The sequence below is a fragment of the Copadichromis virginalis genome, linkage group LG4 (assembly GCF_057382275.1).
Source record: "Copadichromis virginalis isolate Kocher_CV1m ecotype Utaka linkage group LG4, C_Virginalis_male_GT1.1, whole genome shotgun sequence".
NCBI lineage: Eukaryota > Metazoa > Chordata > Actinopteri > Cichliformes > Cichlidae > Copadichromis > Copadichromis virginalis.
The window spans coordinates 21,081,575-21,107,318 of NC_140621.1; the positions used below are offsets into that span (position 1 = coordinate 21,081,575).

Here is a 25,744-nt window from a genome sequence, read left to right on the forward strand (position 1 = left end):
AGAAGTTGCTCATGATCACAATCAGCAATACCTCTGCACTCAGAGCCAAACGTAAAAAAGAGTAGAATGTAAAATGTGTCCGGTCATTTGCAGTTTGTATTTCTACAGAGTTTCATTTACCTCACATTTGTGTTAAACTATGAGCATGTTATTGGTTACTGTTTGCTGCAAAAAACACTTGGCTGCCTTTATTTTCCCTTAAAACTGATCGAAAACAAGCCAGTAAAACTGCCTACCCAACTACTACACGTGAGGCTCCATCTCACAAAACCCTACAGACAAACGCTGTTGTGCAGTTGAAGGTCAGTTCATTCAGATGTGGTTCTAATTTTCAGTAATGTTGTCATTTGACACCTTCAAAGGCAGCAGGAAAACCGGATTGTCATCAAACTAAAGGCAACATATTCAAGACATTATGTTGAAATGCCTTTGACTCTTTATTTAGCCATACATTGACCCAGAATCTAACATGAAATCATAGATACTTGTTTTATATACACTGGTTTTTGTTTATATTTTTAGATATATATATATATAATATATCCAGATTACATGAATTCATGATGTTGTTCCTGGTGGAGCTGCTAGAGATCTTTGTTAAAAGGGCGTTGCATCTGTAAAATAAATGTCTGCCATACAGTTTTCTTTTTCCTTTTTCCTTTTTTACATTTTACCCTGTGATTCCATATTTATCCACTGGGAGGCAGTGTTTGTCCTTTTCTTTCCTCAGCTCATTTTTTTTTTATCAGTGTGCAAATCTGCAAAAACAAAACCTGAAGTAACCTTTGTTATTTATGCACACTTCAAATCCAAATACAAACACTGACTACCTAAGCTTACGCAGTGACTAACTGAGTCAGTCTTTGTCATTTACAGTACTGTGCAAAAGTCTTGAGCCATCCCTGAATTCTTTAAAAATAGTTTGCTCCTAATTTTCTGAACGTCTTTCAGCATTTTCTTTGGACGTCGGCTGCTTTTTCACTCATTGTCAGTTCATTTCCTGATCGTTTCCTGATGATTTAATTTTGTTAAGTCGCTTAACTCTGACCCATCAATCATTCCAGCATAAAAAAGGCACCTAACTCAACGGATGACCTTGAGTTAGGGGCACTTTATTACTAACAGCCTGTAATAAAAACACACACTTTATCCATTTCTATAGTGAATGCAGTTATGCACCAACAAAGTGACTCCCAAAATGACTGTTAGCTGGAAACGGGGCATATTTCATTAACAGTATCTGAAAGGCATGTTCTATGAAATAGGAAATCAAAATTGGTCCCAGTGGATGGATGACTGTCAAGAAGCCATTCTTAAGGAAGGGAAACAGGGTTTTCTCCCTGAGGTACGAAATTAGAGTAACATTATTGAAGCAGTGTGGGATCATCGTGATGGAGGACAAAACAAGAACCATCCAACATCCAAAGAAGAGCTTTGAATGTCCTGCAAGAAGCCTGGAGAACTATTCCTGAAGACTACTTATAGAAATGACAAGAAAGTTTGCGTAACAGACTTCAGGCTGGTTGGAAAATAAAGGTCGTTGTACCAAGTATTAACTTTTAGGCTTGTTAGAATTGTACACAATCTGTCTTTGCCTTATAGACTGTATATACACGTGTGATGGTGCATCTTTCAATAAATCACTGCACCTATTTCACATTTTCCTTACAAAATATAGAGAAATGAGGGGCAGCTCAAGCCTGCTGCACAGTACTGTAACTGTGATGCCTCGCTCTGCTTTTCTAATAAACTGTGTTAAACCAAGTGTGTCCATCATTATGCTACCTGCTCAAATACAAGTTATAGCCACAGTTTTCCAAACCTGTCTTATAGTACAAAAGCACAATAACAACAATATAGCATTAACTATTTTTGACTGTCCGATTACTTTTGAGACTGTGAAAATAGGGAACTGTGTATAAAATGGACTGTAATTCCCAACCAGTTAATGCTCCACAAACACACAGTATTGCTTATGTGATTTAAGTATCACGGACATTTTCAGCATTAGCTCTCATTTCCATTAAGTCGTTTTTAGCATAATAACATTACGCTGCAATGAATGGAGTCACAAGCTGCACACTTTGTGTAGAATTTTTTTTCCCCCATGGATGATAATCAGCTGAGCACTGGGCCCATAATACTTTAATATACTATTTTAGTGACCTATTTATTAGGTACACAATCATTTATTAAGTATATACAGACTGCTTTTGAACTGGACTGTTTGTTTTGCACATTAACACAATTTGCACACACAATTTTACCTCCATAAAACATACCCGCATACAAAGTTGTCATTGTTACAGGCACTAGAAGTACACAGGTGGGTCAAATTTGATTATGAAAGCTCCAAAATGCAGGAATAAAAGCTATCAACTTAAATGATGAGATGTGCTGTTACATAAGGAGAGCTATACAGGGCCATAGATATACATCAACCCAGCAGCAGGACCAGCATCTGCTCTGCTAGAAGATTATCCTTGGGCTACTGAGGGGCATCTTTCTGACTAAACTATCAGAATCAGACTCCATGAGGGTGGCATGGGGGCCTGCTATACTTCAGTGGGACTTGTACTCGCAGCTTGACAGGCGGCACACCAGAACAGACACATCTGCCACTGATGGTCCACTCGTTTCATAAATTCAGTGGCAAGAGTGTGCAGGCATTTCCTGGATAAAGGAGGTACTAATGCCTCAGGAACCTCTGGGATGATATGTATCTGGGTATCCAAGGCGACCAAATAGAGCTAAAGCTCATCAATGCTTTCATCCAGGACAGGACGTCCCTACAGGACAACATGTTCAAACTTTGTCTAATCCTACCAGTTGTGACAAGAACACTAGCAAAAAGCAAAATTGGAAAATAATCAGTCAGGAGGGATAAGAAGAGAGTAATGATCTGTGACCACCACCTGTGAAACCTTTCCCTAGAGCTGAACACATCTGTATCCCAGAAGTTTATCTGGCTTTGTCTTATTTATTTGTCTTATGAATCTACTAAAGCTGTTATTATTTAATAGGGATGTTTTCCTTAGGTTTATTATGTAATGAGCCGCTTATATTCACATCATTGACATAAATGGTGTGTACAAAATAAGAGAAACCCAGTGAGCACTGTAATAATCATAAACACTGAATCTACTGCAAGAAAGCTGTCGTTTTATTTAAAGGTAAATATACCTAAAAACGTAAATCTCTGCACATAATAAAGCATAAAAATTTATTTCAGTATCTGTTTTACCACAGAAAACACTGAAGCGTATGACTTTTCATTTTGGTTGATGATTTTTTTTCTTTGAGAGAACAGCAGAAAAAAATAGTAAAATTAAAGATTCAGGTTTTTGTGCATATTTCTCTGAACAGCCTGTAGAGGGTGTTATTGCTTCACTTATTGTGCACGTTAACACACAAATCCAATAGGTCATCCTTCACCTTTCCCTACTTCCTGTTAATTTACCACGTGTTCGCCAGGATGCAGGTATACATCACTGCTCCCCATCATGGAGGATGACCTCCGCATTCACAAAAACAAAAACAGCTCATCGTGCTCTAAGCAGCCTGAGTGCTTCATTAATAACAGCTCATTATTTATGCGAACAAGTAGGTCAGGACCGGCATTAATAATGAACACACCACAAATCTGCTTTATGTATACTTTATGTAGATACACGTAATGTACAACGTGACCAATAGCTTTTACAGAGAATATAAAAGTTAATGTAACTATAAGCCCACACAGGGCAGTAGAAGATAATATCATGCCCTGACCACAAGGCTTTCACTGTATTTTACAATTATATAGAAAACTACTGGTGTTTTTGACATCATCATCATCAATTATATAATCACCATCACCGATATTACTTTAGTATAATCATCATCATATTCACCATAATCTTCATCATCATCATCATCATAAATACAACCACCTTTCTCACTCAGTCATGGCTTTTTAACGGCGTTGTCAGTTATTTATCCAATATTCATCATCCCCATATATTTTATAATGATTATGTTTAAGGCTTTTGCAAAGAAGACCTCAAACTTCAGCTGATGCAAACTGCCAGTCGGCTCAAACATGGTTACACACAGAGTTTGTGCATACTACAACAAAGAGACCAGAAAGCTATACATTGTATATACAAACATAACTTAGGCATACACTGCTGAACATTTACAGGTAGTATTAAACCATTTCACAAATGAAAATAAATACAAAAATGATAGCTGGTTATTAGATATAGAAATGTTCAAAGAGAAGAAACACAAAGGCAAGCAAGGATCTTTAGGAGTACGAACCAAATGCAAACAGGATCACGACAACACACCGACCTTCACTCACATAGGCCATAGATAAGGGAAAGGAAAAAAAGAAGCTTAATTGGACTGGTACCTAACTGGGCTTCTGCACAGCCAAAAATAAAACCCACTCAGTAGATAGACTTTCTCAAATGAAAGCGCTCTGAAAGTTCTAATCCTTAAGATGTCAATGAAATGAGATCCTGGTTTGACAGCTGCCAACAAATGTTATCCTGCTACTGTTTCATGTTAAAAGCATTTAAAAAGAGGGCTTTTATTGTGAAGCAGTCATAGGTACATAATATATTTCTCACTAAGATTAAGGCTGATGGAAATGGGTTACCCCATATTACATATGTAAATTATTTAAATAGTATATTTGCTATTTTTAAAAAATAATTCGATTAAAGGTGAGGAAAGGTGTGAAAAAGTCTAGTTGTAATCAAAGTCAAAACACTGTAAACAGCAGACAGTGCTGTAGTTCAAACATTCACTTCTCGAGCTGAAGATGCTTGGGTCGATCTGCAGAGGAGGTGCAAACGTGTGGGAGCTACCTGCTCTGGCGACCCCTCGTAAGGGAGCAGATGTTCAAAATGTGTGACAGGATACCGTCAAACCAGAGGTGCTGAAATCTTAAGGATTGCAACTTTAAGTCCACAAAGAGAGTTGAATTTGAAACTTTAGCAAAAGCGCCACTGCTACTCAACTAAAGTAAGAAAGGATGCACGTTACAAAATTCTCTGCTCCACACAGATAAATGAAATCAGTCCAGCTGACTGTAAAGAACCTAAATCTAAGCCATCTTTTTGTTGTTGTTGTTGATGTCCTCTGAGGTTACTCTTCAGCCGTGGCACCTTGAGAGAAGAATTCAGCACCAGAGTGAGATGACGACGTGGTCCAGGTGAGGTTGCACTGCGGTCATAACCACGTCCCAAACGTGTCCGTCCATCCCCTCATCCCACCTCCCCCCTTCTCGGGCAGTCACCCTTACATTTTGCGCACCGTGTCAATGACCACACATCTGAACTGATTCTGAATAACAACTTTTTTCATAAAGCACAATGGAGGGAACACTTGCATCACTTATGCACCCATACTGTAGATGCGGTATGCACCGATAGCATGCACACTGCTGCATACACACAAATACAAACATATTGGTCTACAATAACCCACATGCATGCATGTGCACCTGAAACATGGCAGTTGGGCTTTAGGGAAACCTATAAACATCTTATAAGCATGACTGGGGAGGTAGGGGGGTGTATATGAGATGGAGGAGAAACAAACTGGCTGGAGCGCTGCTTTCTCCCCAGCAAGTGTGTGATGTCTCCCCAGCAAGTGCATACAACTTGTGGAGAGTCCAGGAAAGAAACCAAAGTCTGCCTTCGGGGTTGAAGTCAGCTCTGTGCTCTTCAGTCCAGCTTTGTAGTGTGTGTGGTTTATGAATGCATGAACTTAAGGAGATAAAGATGGAGGGGGTTTGGAGGTTCACCTGATTGTCCCTCTTCATTTCTTGTTGGCGATGCGTCTCTTCCTGGTGGCCAGCATGTCGTAGAAAGGATCTCTGCTAATGCTTGCCCTAGAGAAGCCAATCAGAGGACAGCGATGAAATAAATAAGAAGGCCACATGAGAGGAGGGTCTCAAACATCTTTGATATGGAAATGCAGGCACATTTATACAAACGCATGCTTTAACTAGATCAGAAAAAGAAAAAAAAAAAGTTAGTGGAGTGACCTAGTTAGGTTTCCATGGTTTCTGAAGAGGGACCCCCTCTCCTATTTTTTGTTTGTTGTCTTTTTTTTTGGATAGTCTGGTTTGCTGGAACCTTGCACTGATTCCCTCCTCCAGAACCCGGCCAAGAACGTAGCGAACCATGCAGTCGCACACGCTCTCTTCCTCTTGCTGCAGGTTTATAGGTCTGAAGGAGGGCAAACAACAGTCCTGCTTATAGACTCTTCTGCTTAGTTTGGGGGGGGGAGGAGGGAGTAAAGGCAGCCTACAAAGGCAGCAAGTGAGTCAGGAAGCCATTTGGGCTCTACCAAAAAGCTCAGTTTCACGGCTGCTAAATCCTGTTAGCACCAGCACAAAGCAAGAGGAGGCTCAACCCCCCACTGCGGATATCTCTGATTCCCTTTATAACGCCACACGCTAAAGAATGAGTGTGTGTAAGATGACTATCCTCTTTCATACTCCTCATTGTTGTGTTCTACAACCCAATTTTGTGAAACAATAACTCCACTGTGGAGAAATCAAATCAGAGCGCGGCTGCCACAGCTAAAAACCTTCTCCACCATTTTTCAGTCCTGGAAATGCTTCTTAAAAACTGATACATTGACTGGAATTATTTAATTTTTTTTTTTCTAAAACACACTTTTCACTTCAAACGTGTCACACTAATTCATACAACAGCAGCTCACTTCCTTAATTGACCTACTTGGTCCAACTTCACTTCCTGACACTCAAGATGAGCAGATAAGGCCTTGCCTCTATAATCATCTCTACTTTAAAAAAAAAGGGGCAAATCATAATTTCCATAAAAAGCCTTTTATCTCCACAGAACCCCGAGTCCTCTCGGACCCCTCTGGTGAAGTGCAAGCTGTGACTTGTTAGCTTTGGTAGATGTGAGTGCGTCACCCCTAGTTTGGAGCTGCCTGTGTTGGATAGGTTTGCTGGCTCAACCCTGGTGCGTTATACGCAATGTCTAATCCCCCATCATGTCTCCTGTGAATACTCTGATAGTATAGAGAGGGGAGGTGGATGATTGCACTACATTATGGTATATAAGCACTCTGTTCTGCTGAGCCAACTCTCTTTGACATTGCACCACCGTTTATGCAGGCGATTACAAAACATCCAGCATTTAGGTCATTAAAAGCAAGGTTATCACAGCTGCCAAAGCGATGGTATACTCACTGCCAGCGTGAATGTATACGATCTGATGGAAATAAAACATGTTGTTATTCGTTTCACTGTTTAATTTAAACACTGTAGTAAAATACAGTCACGTGAAAAAGAAAGTTTTTGCAGTCGTCATTTGAAGCAGTTGTTTTCTGTAGGACTCTATCGTCTCACATCACTGCGGAGGAACTCTGGCCCACTCTTCTCTGCAACGTTTCTTGAGATCATTGAGGTTTGTGGACATTTTATTTAATGCACAGCTCTCTTAAGGTCCTGCCACATTGTAGCACCTTGGTTCTACAAAAACAGGTAAAAATGCTGCTATGCTTTGGACTATTGCCTGGTTACATGACCTAATTTGCACCAAGCTGTCAGACAGATGCTCTCTCTTGTGACTGCAGAAAACTTCGGTATACAGAGCATGTAATGATGGACTCAATGACTGTGAGGTTGCCAGGTCCTGTGGCTGCAAGACAAGCCCAAATCATCACGCCTCTACCACCATGCTGCAGAGCTGGTATGAGGCGTTTGTGCTAATATGCTGCGTTTGGTTTTTGCCAAATATGGCACGAAGCAATGTGCTTCTGTCTGAAGAACATTGTACCAGAAGTCTTGTTGTTTCTTAAGATGAAACTTTGCAAACCCAAACTATGCTGTCATGTCCTTTCAAGAGAGAAAGAGCTTTCTAATGAAAACCTCTGCCTTTGAAAATAGCAGAAAAATAGCAGACAACAGAAAACAGCAAACAGCCGGAGCTGGTGTTTGATGTTTGTGCAAGTTTGAACGTGGTGAAATCACAGAAGTATAAGGGTCAGAACAGGACTTCGAGAGAGATATAACAAGGTGCTCAAGAAGATGACCTTGAATGAGATCACCTAAACTGAAATCAAGTCAGGTTTTTGATCTCGTAAGACTTTAAGACTGCACCTCATATATTCAAGTTGTCTAGATTTAATTGAAATTAAAAAAGAACGGGTTAAAACTGGTTTCTGCCTTAAATGAATCCAACATCAAGGAAATCACATTCACGGATTTTTTTTATTTTTTTATTTGTTTATTCTGACGTAACAACAACCATTACTGGTTTAACACTGGATCTTTGTGCCGTCATTACTATTACGAGGAATCTTACTTGATGGATTTAATCCACTCCTCCTTCTCCTCAGGCGTGGGTGCTGATATCCTGTATACTACATGGTTTCCCTCCACTACACGCCCATCTGCCTCTGTCTTACAGGCTTTGATCACCTGGCCCTTGTGATTCGGGTTGTAGAGCTCAAAACAGTTCTGAAGGAGGGACAGAGAGGGGTCAAAGGTCATCAAAAACAGGTGCCAGATAATTATCTTTGGCGAAGAAATATTTTAACAAAAAGAAGATTTAGTGAACACAGTAACCAAGGGGAGAAAGGCTGAGGTCTCTAATCAGGCAACACTCACAGGTTTCCTGGGCTCCTCCACCTCCCTGATGCTGAGATTCTCCAGTGGGATGATCCCACGAGGCTCCTTGTCCTAAAGGAGAGAGCGATCAAAAGCAGGAACATGAGAGGAGGGGAAAAAACAACCAGAGTTAGACAGAGATAGATAGAAAGAGCAATTTAGAACAAAGTCAAAAAGCAAGTATTAAAGAAAGAACAGAAACCAGAAAAGGAGCAAGGGGAAGAAAGGGGAGATCAAAAATAAAAAAAAATCATAAAAAAATGGCATAAAATGAGATTTCTATAAGAAAGAAACACTGGAACAGCCTTACACAGAAAATAAAAATCCACTGTGATTGTAGCTTGTTGCCCCCCCCCCTCCCCTCCCCTCTACTTGTGCATGCTGCAGTCTGACCAGAGGACGGGACATAATGATAGTGTCCTGAAGGATAATACTACAGCAAAGAGAGGACAGTGCTGATGTGGCAGCAAAGAAACAAAGGCCCTGGTGGAAATCTTCAAGCACTATTGGCTAATTTTTATAGTAAGGGACAATGATTTAATAGTAACCCATGCCAACCTGAGCACATATGACAATTAAAACAGTCTGCAACATTTCATCCACTGTGGCCACAAGACAAGTATGCGATAATTACACGCTAGAGTTTTCTTTCTTTTCTATGACCCAGTAACTTTAGTAGCTTATTGCCGTTTTGTGCAGAAACTAATACAGAAAGGTGACAAACCATGTTAAAACTACATTAGTTGTGCACAAGGACAAAGTCAAAAAATGAATCCCAATGCAGAATTGCCAGAACTTCAGTTCCTAGAAGGGCAACTTCAGGGTCTTAAAATGCTTAAACGACACATTTCATAGCAGAAACAAGCATGTTCATAGTTTGGTGGTTTGATTCTGTACAGCACTGCATTTCCTCTTCATTGTAACTGTAGTGTGACACATTGCTGGGGGTATGGCCACTTTTAGTGACATATGCTAGACTCCATAGGCTTCTTTTTAAGCGGGATCTTTAGACCGTGTTTCTGGTGCTGGTGCCTTTTTTATTTTTAATTAAATTATTTGATAAATAAATGTGGCTTGCTATGCACATAACATTGTGTCCAAGAAGTCTTTTATTCTATGTTACTTAGCGCTGATTAGCAGAACTAATCTGTGCTAACTGTATGCATATCTGTGCCATACATGCATACAGTCTATGGCTGAAAAATCGTGTACATATGCTGATTAGTCATCCACACTCTTGTCCAAATATGGTCACTTCTGGCTCCTAAGAAAGATGGAGGTATTTTTTCCTGGTCTTGTGTAGTAGGCGGGTCCAGCGAGGTGGCGTACCACTAATCCCTTCTTTGACTGCTATCTAAGAGCTTTGAAGTGGTAACATTTTCTCTTTTCTCCCCTTTTTGCTTGCTTTGTTTATGACTACCTACATAGCTGTTCTTGTTTTACCATAAGTTTAGTTCAATTAAACAGATTTTGAATTAAAAAAATAAAAAATAAAAAATAAAAAAAATCACAATTTTCACATTGTGACGTGGTCTGTGGTGCCACTGCAGGGGGGTGGACGCACCGGCACGGAATCTGCAATCACGCCTCGCCGGCTTAAAAGCTGAACTAGGTCCTATTACTTTGAGACCTGTACTATGAAGCAGCATTTGGTCTCTTCCGGTTAACTTCAGAGTTAACCCTGGGTTTTTAGCACCGCAAAGGTGGTTCAGTTCTTGTTCTTTGGAATCGGAGATTAGCAACAGGTGTGAAATTGCCACCAACTGACCAATAAATTCTCAGAAAATAGCATCACCCTTCATGGAAGATAGTTCCAAGGATTTGGATAGTAGGAGGGTTTTTAGAGGCCCCTAAAGTCTCTGTTTCCTCAGTGAGAATCAATAATAAATATAGATTCTTAGACACAACCAGATGACTTGATTTTCTTTCCCGAACCAAAAAACTTTTCAGCCTGTGGTCCAAATCAGTTCATGAGTTTGTAAACTTGTGGCCTTTTCCTGTGGTTTGATGTCCTTTGACACAGAGACGTGAACTCCCAGGTGGACTGAAATGTAGGAACCTTCAGTCCATTAATGGCCAAATAAGACTGGGCCAAGAGTATACTTACACTCTGTGTACTCTGCACATCTCTCACAATGCAAAGCATACCTGGCTACAGGAAAGTGTTCAGCTCAAAATTGCAGTGTGTAGCTTTTAGTTGGGTCGGATCTCTCCATAAACAAACCACTCAGAAGTCCATTTGGAAGGCGACACCTTTTCCAAAGAGTCTCTGTGTTTTCTTTTTTGTTCATTTTAAATGGACTGAAAGGGAGAGAAAACACCCTTAAACTGAGACGTAAGAACAGGTGGTCACAAACCAAATGTTGACTCAGAGGCCGCTTTTTATATCAAACTACCAATAAACGGTGTGAAGACAGTGCAACATATTCAGTTATGTTTGGTTTGTAGAGTTTACATGAAGAGCTCCCTGCTGAAATCCATAACCGTAACAGCAGTGTCGCAAACTTGAATTGTTAATCCTCGTCGTTTTTCTGGTGCTATGGAATAAACTGCTTGTTATAATTAACAAGGAGGCTGTAGACTCAGGGTGGATTTCATACAGACTTCTGAGGATAAAAATGAAATGCTCGGCTCTGCGATGACACAAGCATACACACACAGCGGCAGAGATGCCTTTAGTTAATAAAAAAAAAAAAAACATGTTGGTGTGAGACTCACAGTTGTGTATTCAAAGTAGTAGAGGCAGTTGTCCGTCAGGATGAACCACCTTCTCTTCCAGGTTTTCACTCTGCCCCCTGACAGGAAAAAAAAAGAGGAGACAGGAAGTGACACAAAGGCCGCAGTGACAGACTGGCTGTCTGCCCTCAGGAAAAAGAGCAGGGAAGTGATGGTCATTAATGAAGCCAACCAGCATCCGCTGTGTTTCCTTATGCGCTTTAAAATGACAAAAGCAAACATAGGTAGATATGGTTGGACTACTTGCCTGCAAGCAAGAGAGAGAGATTACTCTTGTAAATGTAAGAAATCAAAGCGGCCCAAACCAGTTATTGACTTTAAGCATTAACTCATTAGTAAATGTAATTCAATTTCCTGTGGCTGATCATTTCCAAAATGTCATTATTAAACACATACAATATTTCACATGCCTTTGAAAATTCACTTAGTGGGTTTCCTGTGATTTCCATTCAGTTTTCTGTGACGCTGCAGCCTGAGCTAACAGACAAACGGACGTCTTTTTAGTTTCTTGAAGATGTTTCAGCAGAATGAAGATAAGCTTCTTCATTCTAAAAGCTAAAGGTGAGTCGAAAATACTGGAGGTGGTCCTGACACTACACTGTCATGTGAGTCATGACTGGTAGACACATGGTGACAGAGGTAGAGCAGGTCATCTACCAGTCCATGTCCCATTGCCAGAGGTTAAATATCCGTTACTCCCTATCAGCGTTACCAGCTGATGGACCAGAGTGACGAGTTGATACCCTTTATCTTTTAGAACTGAAGAAGCCTTTTGCATGTGAGGTGAAACATCTTCAAGAACCTAAAAGGAAGTCCAGTTCCCTTGAAGAACCTAAGACTACCATGAACTGGTGAACCCGCGAGACCCAACACAGACATTTCACTGTATGTGCACTTTGTGTATGCTCAGGGCTGTTGTAGATTTCTGTACCTGGGCTGTTTGTAGAAATCGATTCTCGTAACGACAGACTATACAGAGTTTCAGCCTTATCCCAATATTCATTTTTAAATAGAAGACCCTGTTTGGCTGCATATGCAAGATATTTCGGGCTGTGCCTCTTCAAATGCTCTGTGCTGCTACAGCTGTGCCACAGGAAGCTTAAATGTAAATCACTGACAACTGAAAACTGTTGGCTTTGACTTTTGAGACATGCAGGCAAGCTGCCTTGTGTGAGATTGCAGGCTACCAGCACAATCTCGCCCAACTTCAGGCTTAGTTAACTGATGACTCGAGCAACTGATAAATTATTACTGCCGTTGCCCATTCATTTTTTAAGGCAACAGGATAAAACCTCATTGGCTCTCAGGAGAGGAGAGCAAACTTGATGTGAACCTAACTTGGCACGTAAAGCACCCCTGGAGGTGAAAACGCTCACGCAAATACACGCACGTATCGTACACGACACCCCAGAGCAAGTTCGCCACCTCACGTGTTCATTTGTGCAAACTACATCCAAAACTATGTGTGTTATTAATTCCTAAGCATGACTTTTACTGCAGCATTTCCTTCCTGTTTTCATGGTCCCCTCACAGAAGCCTACATGGGTCACAGACAGCTATAAAAAGCTCTGTGTTTCCTTACATTTCAATAGACCCTGGCTATTGAATTAGCACGGCCAAATTTCCGCTGAGCGCAGAGAGACATTTGCTAAAAAAAGGCCTTATTCCTCCGTATCCTCCAGGGTTTATCTTTAGAGAGTTAAATTAGAAATATTACAGTGAGAACTGGTTGCGGGGGAAACTGCTCCAGGGAGGAACCGTGCAAGAATGTAATCATGTTAGGTCTGTGAGCCACAATGGGGCTATTTACATTCATACGCACTAGCTTGATGAGGCTACAGAGACGTTACACAGAGTTTAAAGAATGTGCAGGTCAAAGCCAGGTGTGTGTGCATGTGTGTAAACACTGTAGTAAAAACCAACCACCTGCAGTGACTTTGCTCTTTAAACCAACAATATGTGGGCTAATAAACAGGTATTATGTCCAATAATAAATCACCGCCATACAGTAAATTATAAGCTGTTATGTATGTGAGGACTGCTGGAGTACCTGGCAAGTGATGGAGCGAGGTTCAAATCAGAAACACATGGGATCAGAGGGGAGCCAACTTCAAGCAGAGTAAAAGCAAGATTTATAAATGCATGACCTCATTGGAGACAAACACACACACACACACACACACACACACACACACACACACACACACACACACAGAGTCTTGTTTTCATAGCTTTGTGGGGATATCTAATTGACATAATGCTTTCCCTAGCTGCTTACCCTAACCATCACCATTAAAATTGAATGCCTAACCCTAACCCTTAGCCTAGCCATAACCATAACCTAATTGTAACCCTGACACTAAAACCACAATTTGAATCTCAAAAATGACTTCAAACTTGTGGTGACGGCATTTTGTCCCCACACAGCTGTTGGTCCCCACAAGTATGGTAAACTTCCAATTTTTAGTCCCCACAAAGATATGTAAACATACATATGTACACACACACACACACTTCAAATGACTGAGATGTTTTTTTCTTCCTCACACAATAAGAGGAGTCCACGTCCAGGCTAATAAACAATGTACGTATCATTTCTAAACTATGTTTATACAGAGCTAATTGAGAATCTGCATCTGCATAGCTGTACTTGTGGGTTTTATTATTTTTCTTTTAAGCGGGCTATAATTTGTCATACATCTTTTTTTGTAGTTTTAATAAACAACAACATGACGGGGTTTTCATTAGAAAGTCCCTCACACCATAAAGTATTTAAATATATTAAAATTAGTTTTACTTTGCTTGTAAAACACCTTGTGAAGCCCATTTAAAATTTCCTGTGTATGCGGTTCACATAAAATCAGCTACTGCCCTTTTTTTTTATGTTTGAGATATAACTCACAGTTCATAATTTCAAATCATGTGGCTTTTAAATAACCACAGCCTGGCTTTTAGAAAGAGAGGAATTCACTGATACATCACAAACAGTTGGTTACATTTATAATTATATCTGAAGCTTTGTGAGTGACAGAACTCAAAGTTACTGCTCGTAAGAATCATAGTTTCTAGGTTAAAAGGCTTTTTGTCAATCGTTAAGTTGACCTTGAAGACCTCGGTGGATGACTCTGCTCTACACCCCTACACTTTTATCTGAATTCATTCAAAGCTTTTCGAGCTTTCATGTTTACAGACAGAATGACATGCATGCATATTTTATATGCACTGTTTGCTCCGTTCACAAACGCGACCAGACCTTCAATGAAATGGATCATGAATACACTCCCATGTATAAACTGTAAGATACACGACTTGTATATAAAAGTTGAATGTTTGCTGTTCTATTTTTAATCATATGGGTGTGTTTGCAAGGTTTTATCTATCTTTCAGTTAATGTTTTATGATCAAAGGAGAGTGCACGAGCAACAGTTACCACGCAGTTTAAGTTCTCATGAGTCTAATTCTATAGTTGCAGACCAAAAAGAAAGAAAGCAGGAGTTCCTAAATAAAGTCAAGCCGGATGTTTTGCATTCCCCCAGAACCTGAGCGCGTGAGACTCAGACTAACCTAATTTAAGCAGCCAGCCTTCTCTGTCTGGGTTGAAGAAGGTGTGCGTCAGGTCGTTCCCGTCGTCCTCGGGGATCTTAAAGGGTTCGCTCTTGATGCTGTCGTATAGATTCTGCACAGAGAAAGAAAAAGCAGAAAAACGTTTACGCTTAGATGAAAACACACACACTTCTAACTCACGTGCAAAAACATTCAAGCCTTCAACTACCGGTGCATTAAACGTGACACTGAGAAATCAATTTTCAGACAAAGATTCATACATCAGTGACTCTGGGACCTCGAAGATTTTTTAACAAGGTTCCTTTTTGTACTGAAGGAGCACTTTGGCAGACACGACAGCCTCTCGCATGCGAGTCGATCGACTTGTTTTTCGTCTTTTTCTTATTAAAGTTCATCATTATCCTGAGCTGCAATGTCTCAATTAGGGAGGCATGACTCTGCTTTTCACAGAGGAGACCTATAAGAGAACCTATAAGTTTCCTTTTTGTCTGCCACATTGAGAAAACCCCAAACATTTAATTTAATCCCTCCACTTTTACCTCCATAGTGTTTCAAATGCATACCACATAGGATAAATTCATCAAACCTGACGAAGTAATCAAGTCAAAGCTCTCACCCTGAGTAGCTCCTCTGGGAGATCTCCCCCTTCATTGATTCCTCTGTTCATGGAGATGAAGCGCTCCACTGGGGGCTTGTCTCTGACGTTGGGATTATGCAGGCTGGTGTTCAGCATGATAATGGCAAAAGATAGAACGTAGCATGTGTCTGTGGAGGTAATTACACACAGTGTCACAGGGAAACAACCAAATACAGCACATGCACACTCCACATGTGTGTGTGGAGGTTATAGATTAGTGTGGATGTGATAAAAATAGTAGGCCATTCAACTTATTTGCCATAAAAGGGAATTAGAAACATCTTGTAGCACATTTTCACACCACAGATTGAAGGAAAACCTGATAAAATGGAGAATTTAATCAACAGAAAAGCCCATCTTCTGACACAGTGTGTTCCTGCTCTTACGACTCGGTTTCATCCATCCACACACTAAGAGCCCCAGACAACATCCTCTGCATGTAATTTATAACCCAGTGTGCACCACTCTTGAGGGATGACCAATAACCAAGTCTGGGTGTGTCACCACTGCACCACATCAATATTCACAACCCGAGCCGTCACCTGCATCCTCCTTAACACTAACACGTGAGCAGGAAGGCTATGTGCAACAAGCCAAGACGGCGCTAATGACCGCTATTGACCGGTGATCAATTTCATTATCACTGCTGGAGACACGAATGCTGATCACACAGGTAATGAGCAACTTGCCAACTTCAGTGGAAAACTGTAATTGGACTTCAGGTCCACTCAAGTTCACAGAGAGGCTGAAATAATGAACAAATATTCTGAAGCTGCACCCCTACGCAGTCGTGAAATCTCCGCATGTAGCCACAAGGTAAAGATTTATACAGGTCCAGCTGTCCGGTGAGAGACGACAGACAGACAGAGGCATTGATTTGAATCCGGGTGGTCTGGTGGGCAGAGCATGTTATCCGTCCTGGACTGTCTGGCTGAGTCTGACTCATATATCTGCTGCGGTGCAAACGTGTGTGTATGTGTGTACGTGTGTGTGGTACCTGTGGACTGGAAGACGCCGGGATTGCATTGGCAGTACCTGGAGGCAAAAGCCTCCATCATACGATCAATCTTCTGGGCTTCGCCGGGAAGTCTGAAGCTCCACAGAAACTGCCTGCAACAGCAGAGAGCGAGAGGAAAAATGTAATGATGTGTCATGAAATATTGATGTGAATGTTTGTAACAGTATCTGTGTTTTTCCCTGTGAATTACAAAACAGTATTACACGGCACAGACATTTCTTTATATTAGGAGGGTGTGTTTATGGCATAAATGAAGACGTCTTTGCCAAGAGGCAGTTTTGTTTTTCTAGTGTTAGATTAGATTTTGATATTTCTGCAAAAAAAAAAAAAAAAAAACAGCACAAAGAACACTCTTGTCTTTCATGGGACACCCGACAAACCAAACAACTAGAAGTTAGAGCAAACTTTTAAAGCTGTGCATTGGAAAATACTCTATTTTTTAGCACTTTGAACACAGCTTTAGGCAGGAATCTGATACACTGATCACCTAACTTGATGCGCAGGTTTGCATGACACATTGTTGACATATAAGAGGTGTGCACACCGGCTCCTCTGTTATCAGTCGCATGAAAAAATATTTATTTAATGGTGACAACACATGTTAATGTAAATCAGCATAAAAATATAACGTGTAAAATACGTTTTGTCCCAGAATTTGCCAATTAGTTAATTATATGTAATTCCAAAGTAGGTAACAATGAATATACGTGTGACAGTGCCCGCACATAACAAGAGATCAAAAGTAGCATCGTTGTGCCTCCACTTGATCTCGTCACGGCCACAGTGCTAGTGCAACAAGTGTGACAAAGCAGAGGCCTCATCTGAGCTTAAACCTGGATCAGTTTTTGCTTGGATGTGCAGAGCAGCGGTCTCCTTGTGGACCGCTTTGCATGGTTGGTCGTTATGCTCTCCTCCAACTTGATTCTTATTGGCAATTTAGAGAAAAGCACTACATCAATAACATCTCAGCAATATCCAATCCCATATGAAAAGTGTTTTGCGAATTCAACAACAACCTGACCAACTTACAAATTTGCAAATCACATCACAAACGACAACATGACCAAACCATCTAAAAAAGAAATTATCAGCTAGCCTAATTGTTCTAATATTATTTTTATAATGCCAATTGGTGCATCCCGGGAAAGGTCTCTGACAGATACACCGCTCCCCCCACCCCCACCTTCCCTGCAAACAGTCGGTTGGCTCAAGTGTGGGAACAATTTCAGTCAGGCCAAGATTTTTTACAGCCGTGATATAATGTCATATTTCAACAGTTTACAATGGGAAAACCAAATATGTGAAGTGAAGCCAAGGCAGATTTCTTTCAGTTTGGTCTGTAAAACTCGGTGCACGTCTGGTGTTTACTTTGCAAAAGAAAAGTACCAAAGCAACAATAAAACTTGTAAAACACCATCTTATCGTGCTGCAAACTCCCGTATGTTGTTTTGGCTGGTTTTTTATACTTGAAAACAAGCCTGCCCTTCACAAACTTTACAATCTGCACTGTAGTACCCACTCACCGTCGCCTGCTTTAATTCTTTCTTCCTAATATGAGTTGTTAAGTACCTCAAGGCTTGAACGAGGTTGAGGTCTGCAAACTCGTGAAGCTCCACAAACGCCTGGAGGACCTTAATGTTGAAGTCATCCCTGGGGTGGTGGGGAGAAAAAAAACAAAACATGTGATGAGTAGTTCAGCTTAAACAAAAGCAGAAGAAGTGATGAACTCCTATGCTCAGTGACTGAAGGTGGAAAGCAAAGTCCTGCAGCCACGTCACAGTGCCACTCTCAGACAGAGAGCCACTGTGCCGGCTGAGACAGGCAGCGTGATGTCCCCTGTTGTTTTGACATCCTATCCCCATTGACTTCCCTTCGATAAGAACCACATGTCCCCTACACTTTTTTCCCCCTCTTTCAGCGGCACGGTCTCCTGGCACTATTGTGCTCCATAAATCCAGACCACCAATTTCCCAGGGCTCTATCACTGATGTCTGAGCACGTGCAGTGCACATCTCACAAGGATGTGGGGAGAGGAAAAAGAAAGGTGGAAGGAAAACAGAGAGAAAACTGGAGAGCTCACCGTTCCCCTAAATAGTCCCCGATGACTGTTTTGTTGAGCCCTTCTCCTTTGTAGAGGAACTGTGCAATGTCCTCTGGGGTGTTCTGGAGAAGATCATTCTCCAAAAGAAACTGGATTCCCTGTTTTTAAAGAGAGAGCAAGCGCAGTACAAATAGGTATTTTACTCAGTTTCAATGAATGATTTAAATTTAAACTCCAGAGCTGTGGATCTCCTCTGACCTTCTTTGGGTCCATGTTGAACTTTTTCCTTCCCATGGCGATCTGCTTGTTTCTTTGTGTGGTTTTGCTGTGACAAAAACCAAAAGAATAAAAAACCCAGAAAACATCCTTCACATGACAGCCGAGTCCAATTTTGCTCCCCGGCTGCTGCGTGTGTTTAGTAGGTCACTTTGTGTCGAGTTTATTCAGGGCCTGTCACAACTGTGTTTACCAACCACTCAGTCAAGTAAAGGCTGAGTTTACATTTGGATTAAATTGAGAAAACTTGAATTTCGTTCACAACATGTGATTGTGCATCAGCTGTTACTGCTCACTTGAGTGTATCTTGTCCCTTTTCTTTAATTCATCTTAGCTAACTGGACGTACATTGTCCCTATTAATGCTGGAAACCCTTTTTGCTCTCACTCCTCGGGGAAATCTCCACCTTTGCGTGTCTTTGAACGCTCCCTAAGCCTTACGTATGCCCAAAAATAGCTGGAGCCCCTTTGCCAGCTGCGCCTGAGACACACAACAGCCTGACATGACCTCGCCCCACCTCAGCAACCAATCAAATGCAGACTGTTTGGTTAATGTTAAGTCGAGGGACTGTCCTGCTTTTCTCCTCAAACAATGGGGTATTAACATGTTAACATACACACACAAAGGTGTGAGTCTCACTGCAAAGGTAACTGTTAAAAGAGTAGCAGAGCCAAAGCAAACAAAAACTAATGAGCTGATCTCTTGGCGGTTCATTGAAGCCATCCAAACATGCAACACTACTACTTTTTGACTTGACTTCATTTAAATCTCCAACACTATTAGCTATCCTGCTAATTAAGGCCTAGAGACCAATTAGTGACCATCTAGGGACCACTGGTCACTGGGGAAAAGAGTGCATTCTGCTACTGGTTGATGAAATACATTGGTTAACTTGGTTAACTAAGGCACAACTTTGAAGGTGAATGTTTCAGTTTTTCCAGTTTCACAGCTTCACAATCGCTCGGAGAGTAAACTGAGTGTTTGCAGACAAGTTGGCGATTTCCATGTAAACTACAGAGGGACGCGGCAATCTGCTCATAAACAAAGCAATCACAAAGAGGTTTTTGGTGGAGCACCACCCTCTTTGCAACAGATTTCACCTAGCATCAGCTAGCAACCACTCAACAACTATTCAGGATATACACATTTCCTTAGCAATCGGGGGCACCGACCACTTTCTATGACTGTGTGACTGAAGCTTAATTTAGCATTTGAGGAACTGCTGGTACCAGCTATTTAAATGTTCGCTTTTTACTTCATTAGTCCATTTGATATAATTTAAAATTAATACTTTTTACATGAATTTATGTAAAGAAAAAAAAAAGATAAAACTTCATGTTATCTTGGTCCTATACAAACACCAATGAGCATTATTATTATTTACTTTTAGATTTTATTGCCTATTCAACGACAGCTTACAGACAAAACTAAGAGCCAAGAAAATGCTATCATAAGCACACAATTCATAATGAAAATAATCACACAACATGTAAAAAAAAAAAGAAAAGAAAAACCATCAAAACTCACCTCTCCCCCACACAGGTTAGCTGCTCGATCTCAGTCATTACCTCTGCAATCTCAAACTTCAGCCGCTGAAATCGAAGGACAGAGTCGCTTGTTTCATAAAGTCAAGTTTATAGCTCCTGAGACGACACAGTGCAGCTCTTGAATGATCTGCAAACACAGTCTATGATTTTATTAGTTAAATATATATAATAGTGAAAGGCTTGCTTATTAATATGACGAAGACATATGTCATTTCATGACAAAAGGCAACAGCAAACTAATATAAGTAAATGTAACAATATAAGATCTGAAAACAAATGAAATAAGGTTCATTGTTCTGCACTGCACCAGAGGACTTTTCAGACATGCAACGCACATCAACAACCGTGTTTATTAGTTTGAGGCTTGCTCCGAATCATTCATTTAGAAGTGTTTGATCAGATTACTCAAATAACATTGATTCCACTGTTACTCACTTCAATATCATCCAGAAGCTCTTTTTTCCTACGCCGTATGTTTGACAGCTCATCTCTTTCCTCTAAAGACAGGTCCTCGGGCACTGGAAAACACAGCGTGCAGGGAAAATGAAATAGCATGTGAGTGATAGAGAGGGGCAGGGTTATGACGGTGGATTAATTTAATTCAGCTTCCGACCAGCCAGACAGAGTCACGGGGATTAAGCTTTGACAGCGCATACCTGTTCGATGAATCCATCCCAGAGACATTACTCATGACCCAAATTAATACACTAACTGACTGAATTGCCACTTCATTTTGAAAGCAGGGATTAAATGCAGCAAAGAGACTGGGAAGGAGTGTGCCGGGAAGTTCCACAGATGTTTTTTTTTGTGGCCTTTTCTACTCTTGCATATTTTATGTTATCCTGCAGGTGGGTGTGCTGTTGAACCTTGGATTATTCACAAATTCCCTTCCTAAATATGAAGATTAAATTTGGTCCAATTCTGATCCCTGATTACAGATTTATTAACTGGTGAAAAGTCTTTGCTGGAGCTCACACAACGTCACATGGTCAGATTAGTTTTTAACAGGTGATTTCCACGCATTTCAAAAAGTCCCAGAGGTCTCTCAATAAAGTGAATGCCCTGCCAACATTCATGCTTGCTTTGCTTTCATTTCTGTCTCTCCAACCTCTCATAACAAATGGAGCAGGGTAAAGTTTCCAGTTTCTTCAGGCGTTCCACAGTCCATCATTTCAGCTTCCAAAAGCCTTTTTGGGAAAACAAAAACCACTTGGTCTTGCAATCAAGCTTTCATTTTTTGTACTCAGGATGTCATAGTGAAATACTATAGACTCTTAAAGACTACCAATCTAAATATCAGTGGTGTCATTACTTTATAGCAATACTGAGGAGTGAAGATTCAACGCACAGCTCTGAAATCTCTTATGCAAACTTTCTTGGACTGTCTTTAAGTAGTCTACAGGAATAGTTCTCCAGGCCTCTTGAAGGACCTTCAAAGCTCTTCTTTGGACGTTTTCTCTGCTCTCTCTCAAAATGGTCCCACACTGCTTCGGTAATGTAGAGGTCTGGACTCTGAGGAGGCTGTGGACACTTATTTTGTATCTCTCTTCTGAGCTCCTCCAAATATTTTGCTGACCATTTGAAACACAAACTTTAAATTTAGATTCATCACTCCATCAGATGTACCAGTAATTTTTAGTCTGGTTCTCGTGTAATTTGGCATACCTCAGCCTTTCCTCCCTGTTTCTTTTCCTTCTGAATGGTTTCTTGCCAGCCGCCCTTCCACTGAGACCATTGCTGATTAGGCTCCGTTGAACAGTAGATGGATGAACTCACGGGGCCAGATGCATCTCTCAGGTTCTATGTCAGGTCTTTGGTGGATTTGCTCTGGTTTCTTAAGGACATCAATCTTGGGTACTGTTCATCTACTCTACATAGCTTTTCTGCCAGTTCTTCATTTGTTTCCCACTTGTCTAGTTTCCTCAAACTTTTTAAGGACACACTGCACACCATTCCAACATATGTAAAGTTATCAGCTGGTCTTTTTAATCACCTTGTTGGAACAAAAACTACATTTGTTCTGTAAAACTGTGTTACCTTTGATTTTTTTCATAGAAAAAAGAAAAGCTAAAGATCTAAAGGTACAATTTAAAATAGTTTCTTTGCTAAGTGATAAGTGTAGACACAACACTGATTCATCCCTTGAGTTAGGCCCCTTTTTCATGCTTGAATTAAGGTACAGCAGGCCTTAATTCAGTGCAAAAAACAGACAAACAAAAAAACATTCCTCTGAAAATTGTCAGGTACAAGGACTGGATTGAAAATGAGTGAACAAGTGGCCAATGTCCAAAGAAAATGTTTTGAAAAACCTTCAGAAAGACTGTTGCTCAAGACAACTTATTTAATATTTAGAAGAAAGTCAGGCTCCTTGGAAGCAAAATACGAAGTAATGCGGGGTGGCTTGAGACTTGTGCACTACGTTTTAAAATAAAATATTATTAGAAACTGCTTAAGTATATAAAAAAGTATGAAATGTAGGTTCTTTATCTATATTATCATGTGAATCCTGTTAGTGTGTTATATAGTTTGTGATTTTATTAATTACTAAAGTATAGATGTATCTAAATCAAAGAGCAGGTTTAGACGATATGAGGCTTTCGTGGTTCTCATGAGAATTTCCTTTAAAACCAAATTAAAACCACAGAAACTTTCCTGCTGAAAAGCAGATGACGTCCATAAACAACCCTCTGTGTGTGTCGGATATGCGGGATGGCACACAGACACACACACGACCACTGAGCATCTGGCGAGGCCTGCCCCCTCAAATATTGGCTTTTTGATAGTCAACTCTCATCGAGCCGTCTTTGGGGGTAATTAACACAGCAGAGAGAGAGCAGCACATCACATGTTTTATAGCATGAGCCAACAGACAATGCATGCACAGGTGAGCACACACTATGCTCGCCATGCATGCATGCATGCATGCATGCAGAATTTCACTAACATGACATTTATTTTATCCTACCCTTAAGGTCCCAAGAGCCACCTACTTATTTACTTCATTTAACCGTTCCACGCCAAACTCTTCCACCCCCTTACCCCCCTCAGACCCCACAGAGAAAAATCTCCCCCACTCTTCCACACATCAGAAAACAGCAATCCATTTGAGAGCGAGCTGACAGGAAGTAGGTCATTTTCACATGGAGCTGTACCAGATTGAGCGTCTCCTACGCCGTTCCTCGCTCTCGCGCACATGCACACACTCCCCCTCTATCTCACCCTTTGTCCGCCTCCACTCTAGTGCTTGAAGTGGGGGTGAGAGCAAATCCCCAAACTGAATCATACCACTAAGCAGCTTTGCAATCCAGGCACACACACCCACCCCTCCACAACTGTAAATAACGGAGAGGAAAAAGGGAAAGTTATTTCCTCTAGTCTTTATCTATCTACTGTATCGCTCTCTCACACCGTCTGAATCAGTCCCTCTCCCCGGTCCTGCTCTGTAAGACAAAGTGACAGAAGCAGCATGGACTATTAGGTTATTATGTTCGGAGGGCATGGAGCTCATGTTATCACAGATGAGCAGTCGGTCGAGAGAGTAGGGATCCAGATGGGTGTAGATAGACATTTTTCTCACACTGTCTACCAAGACAAAGCAGAAGGGGAAAAAAGAAAGAAGCAGGGTGCAGTGCTTCAAAAAAGAAGAAAAAGAAAAGTAAAAAGATATAAGAAATTTATAAACGCAATTATTACACATAAGTGGGTCAAATGTTAATGGAGTATAAAAACTGTGTCGACCAAGCAGTGCAAGACTGAATGATGACGCACTCGTAATGTGCCAAGACATCAAAAGAAGCTCTTTTATTAGCTTGACTGCACTGAGGAAAAACCATATTTTAAGATGTAAACTTTGACACATGGTATAATGGTGCTCTCTTCTCACTCTTTTACTTCTCAAAGCGTCAATTAAGCCTGTAAATGTTCCAAATGACAAGGAAACTGTCGCTATTAACACAGCTGCTATTACATTTAGACAATACAAGATATTTTTTGTAAAAGATTTGCAAAGTGGGAACATCGGAGGGAGAAGACGATTGGGGCTGTGTGGGTTGTACGGGATCTTTTTATTATTATATATTTTCAGTCTTTTTTTCTTTATGGTATCTTCAGATAGATGACTTTTGCTGTAGTTACATGTGAGGAAACAGAGGTTTTAAACCACTGCATGACCAAACCAACTGAGATGATGTGCTGTGCACGTGATTTACCTTTGAAATTGATGCATTCAAGACCAGGACCAGCTCTCCAACTATCGCAGTCAGATGCCGTCTTCAAAGTGACTTTGGTGCATCAGGACTTTTATCAGTTTGCGACTGAATGCATGGAACTGCCAACTTTACCTCAATCTATTTGTGATAATTTGTCAGTTGTTCTGTTTTCCACAGAAATCAGCCAGAACCTCGCGGATCTGAAATTAAAATTTAGAAATTCCTCCAAAAACAGCAATGCAGTTACTGCACGATGGAGATTTATCTGCAAAATTACATAGTTGATCGGAATATGACCAGAATGCAACCAGTTGAGGAAAGTCCTCTATTGGAAAGACTTGTTCAAAAAGAGATGTTATGGACTGACTCAGACAGATTGCCAACATGTTGGAACCTACAGATTTAGGGTGTTGCACGCTCAACCAGTGGGCGATCAACTAGCTGCCTCAGCTACAGTTGATGAATATGAGAAAAGTGAATGCAACCACCAAGCAATCACCAATTTAACACAGCCATAAGAAGGTTGCAGTTCTGTTTTTAACTCTGGAGTGACTGAACGATTAGGAAAATTGATGTATCGGAAATGTTTAAATATATTTGATTCAGTCTTAATGTATTCTTACTTGGCAGAAAGACTGATACATACTCAGCCATCTAATAAAAATGAGTATACTGTACTTTGCTCATTTTTGGGATCCTTTAATCACATTACTAGATTCTGTGATCAAATCTCTAAATCTAATACTTTACTCCTGCAGCAACTACTGAACTCCAGACACGGCACAGCAACTAGACTCCAGAAAATAAGTGCAACCACTTAAAAAAGTCTTCTTCTTTTACACTTTGGTTTTCCACACAGATTAAACAAAAAATAAAAACAAAAAAAGCAGTACATCATGTTAATTAGTAAATATTAGACTGTTTCCTTTGTTTCTAGCCTACGATAGAAGTGGTTTCATATTGCCTAGACAGACAAAGTTGTATCAGCCCTCTTATCCAAGTCTTTGCAAGATAGCAAACAAGCCTAAAAATGTCAAGCCACTTCTGTGAAATCAGACTAAAAGTTCATTGTTGAC

At 40.6% G+C, this 25,744-nt stretch overlaps 1 protein-coding gene across 1 annotated transcript in view; it reads right to left on the reverse strand.

Moving 5' to 3' along the window:
• Positions 1-3,642: 3,642 nt before the first annotated feature.
• The window catches only part of cyth3b (cytohesin 3b), a 41,965-nt gene continuing 19,863 nt past the window's right edge, over positions 3,643-25,744 (reverse strand). The window contains exons 2-13 of the mRNA XM_085454156.1: positions 20,896-20,978; positions 20,441-20,505; positions 18,896-18,962; positions 18,677-18,795; positions 18,166-18,246; positions 16,576-16,688; positions 15,558-15,706; positions 14,942-15,053; positions 11,360-11,436; positions 8,642-8,713; positions 8,337-8,491; positions 3,643-5,884 (exon numbers count right to left, since the gene is read on the reverse strand). Of these exons, the coding sequence (XP_085310282.1) occupies positions 5,812-5,884; positions 8,337-8,491; positions 8,642-8,713; positions 11,360-11,436; positions 14,942-15,053; positions 15,558-15,706; positions 16,576-16,688; positions 18,166-18,246; positions 18,677-18,795; positions 18,896-18,962; positions 20,441-20,505; positions 20,896-20,978 (1,166 nt within the window). The 3' untranslated portion in view covers positions 3,643-5,811. The remainder of the gene's footprint in view (positions 5,885-8,336; positions 8,492-8,641; positions 8,714-11,359; positions 11,437-14,941; positions 15,054-15,557; positions 15,707-16,575; positions 16,689-18,165; positions 18,247-18,676; positions 18,796-18,895; positions 18,963-20,440; positions 20,506-20,895; positions 20,979-25,744) is intronic.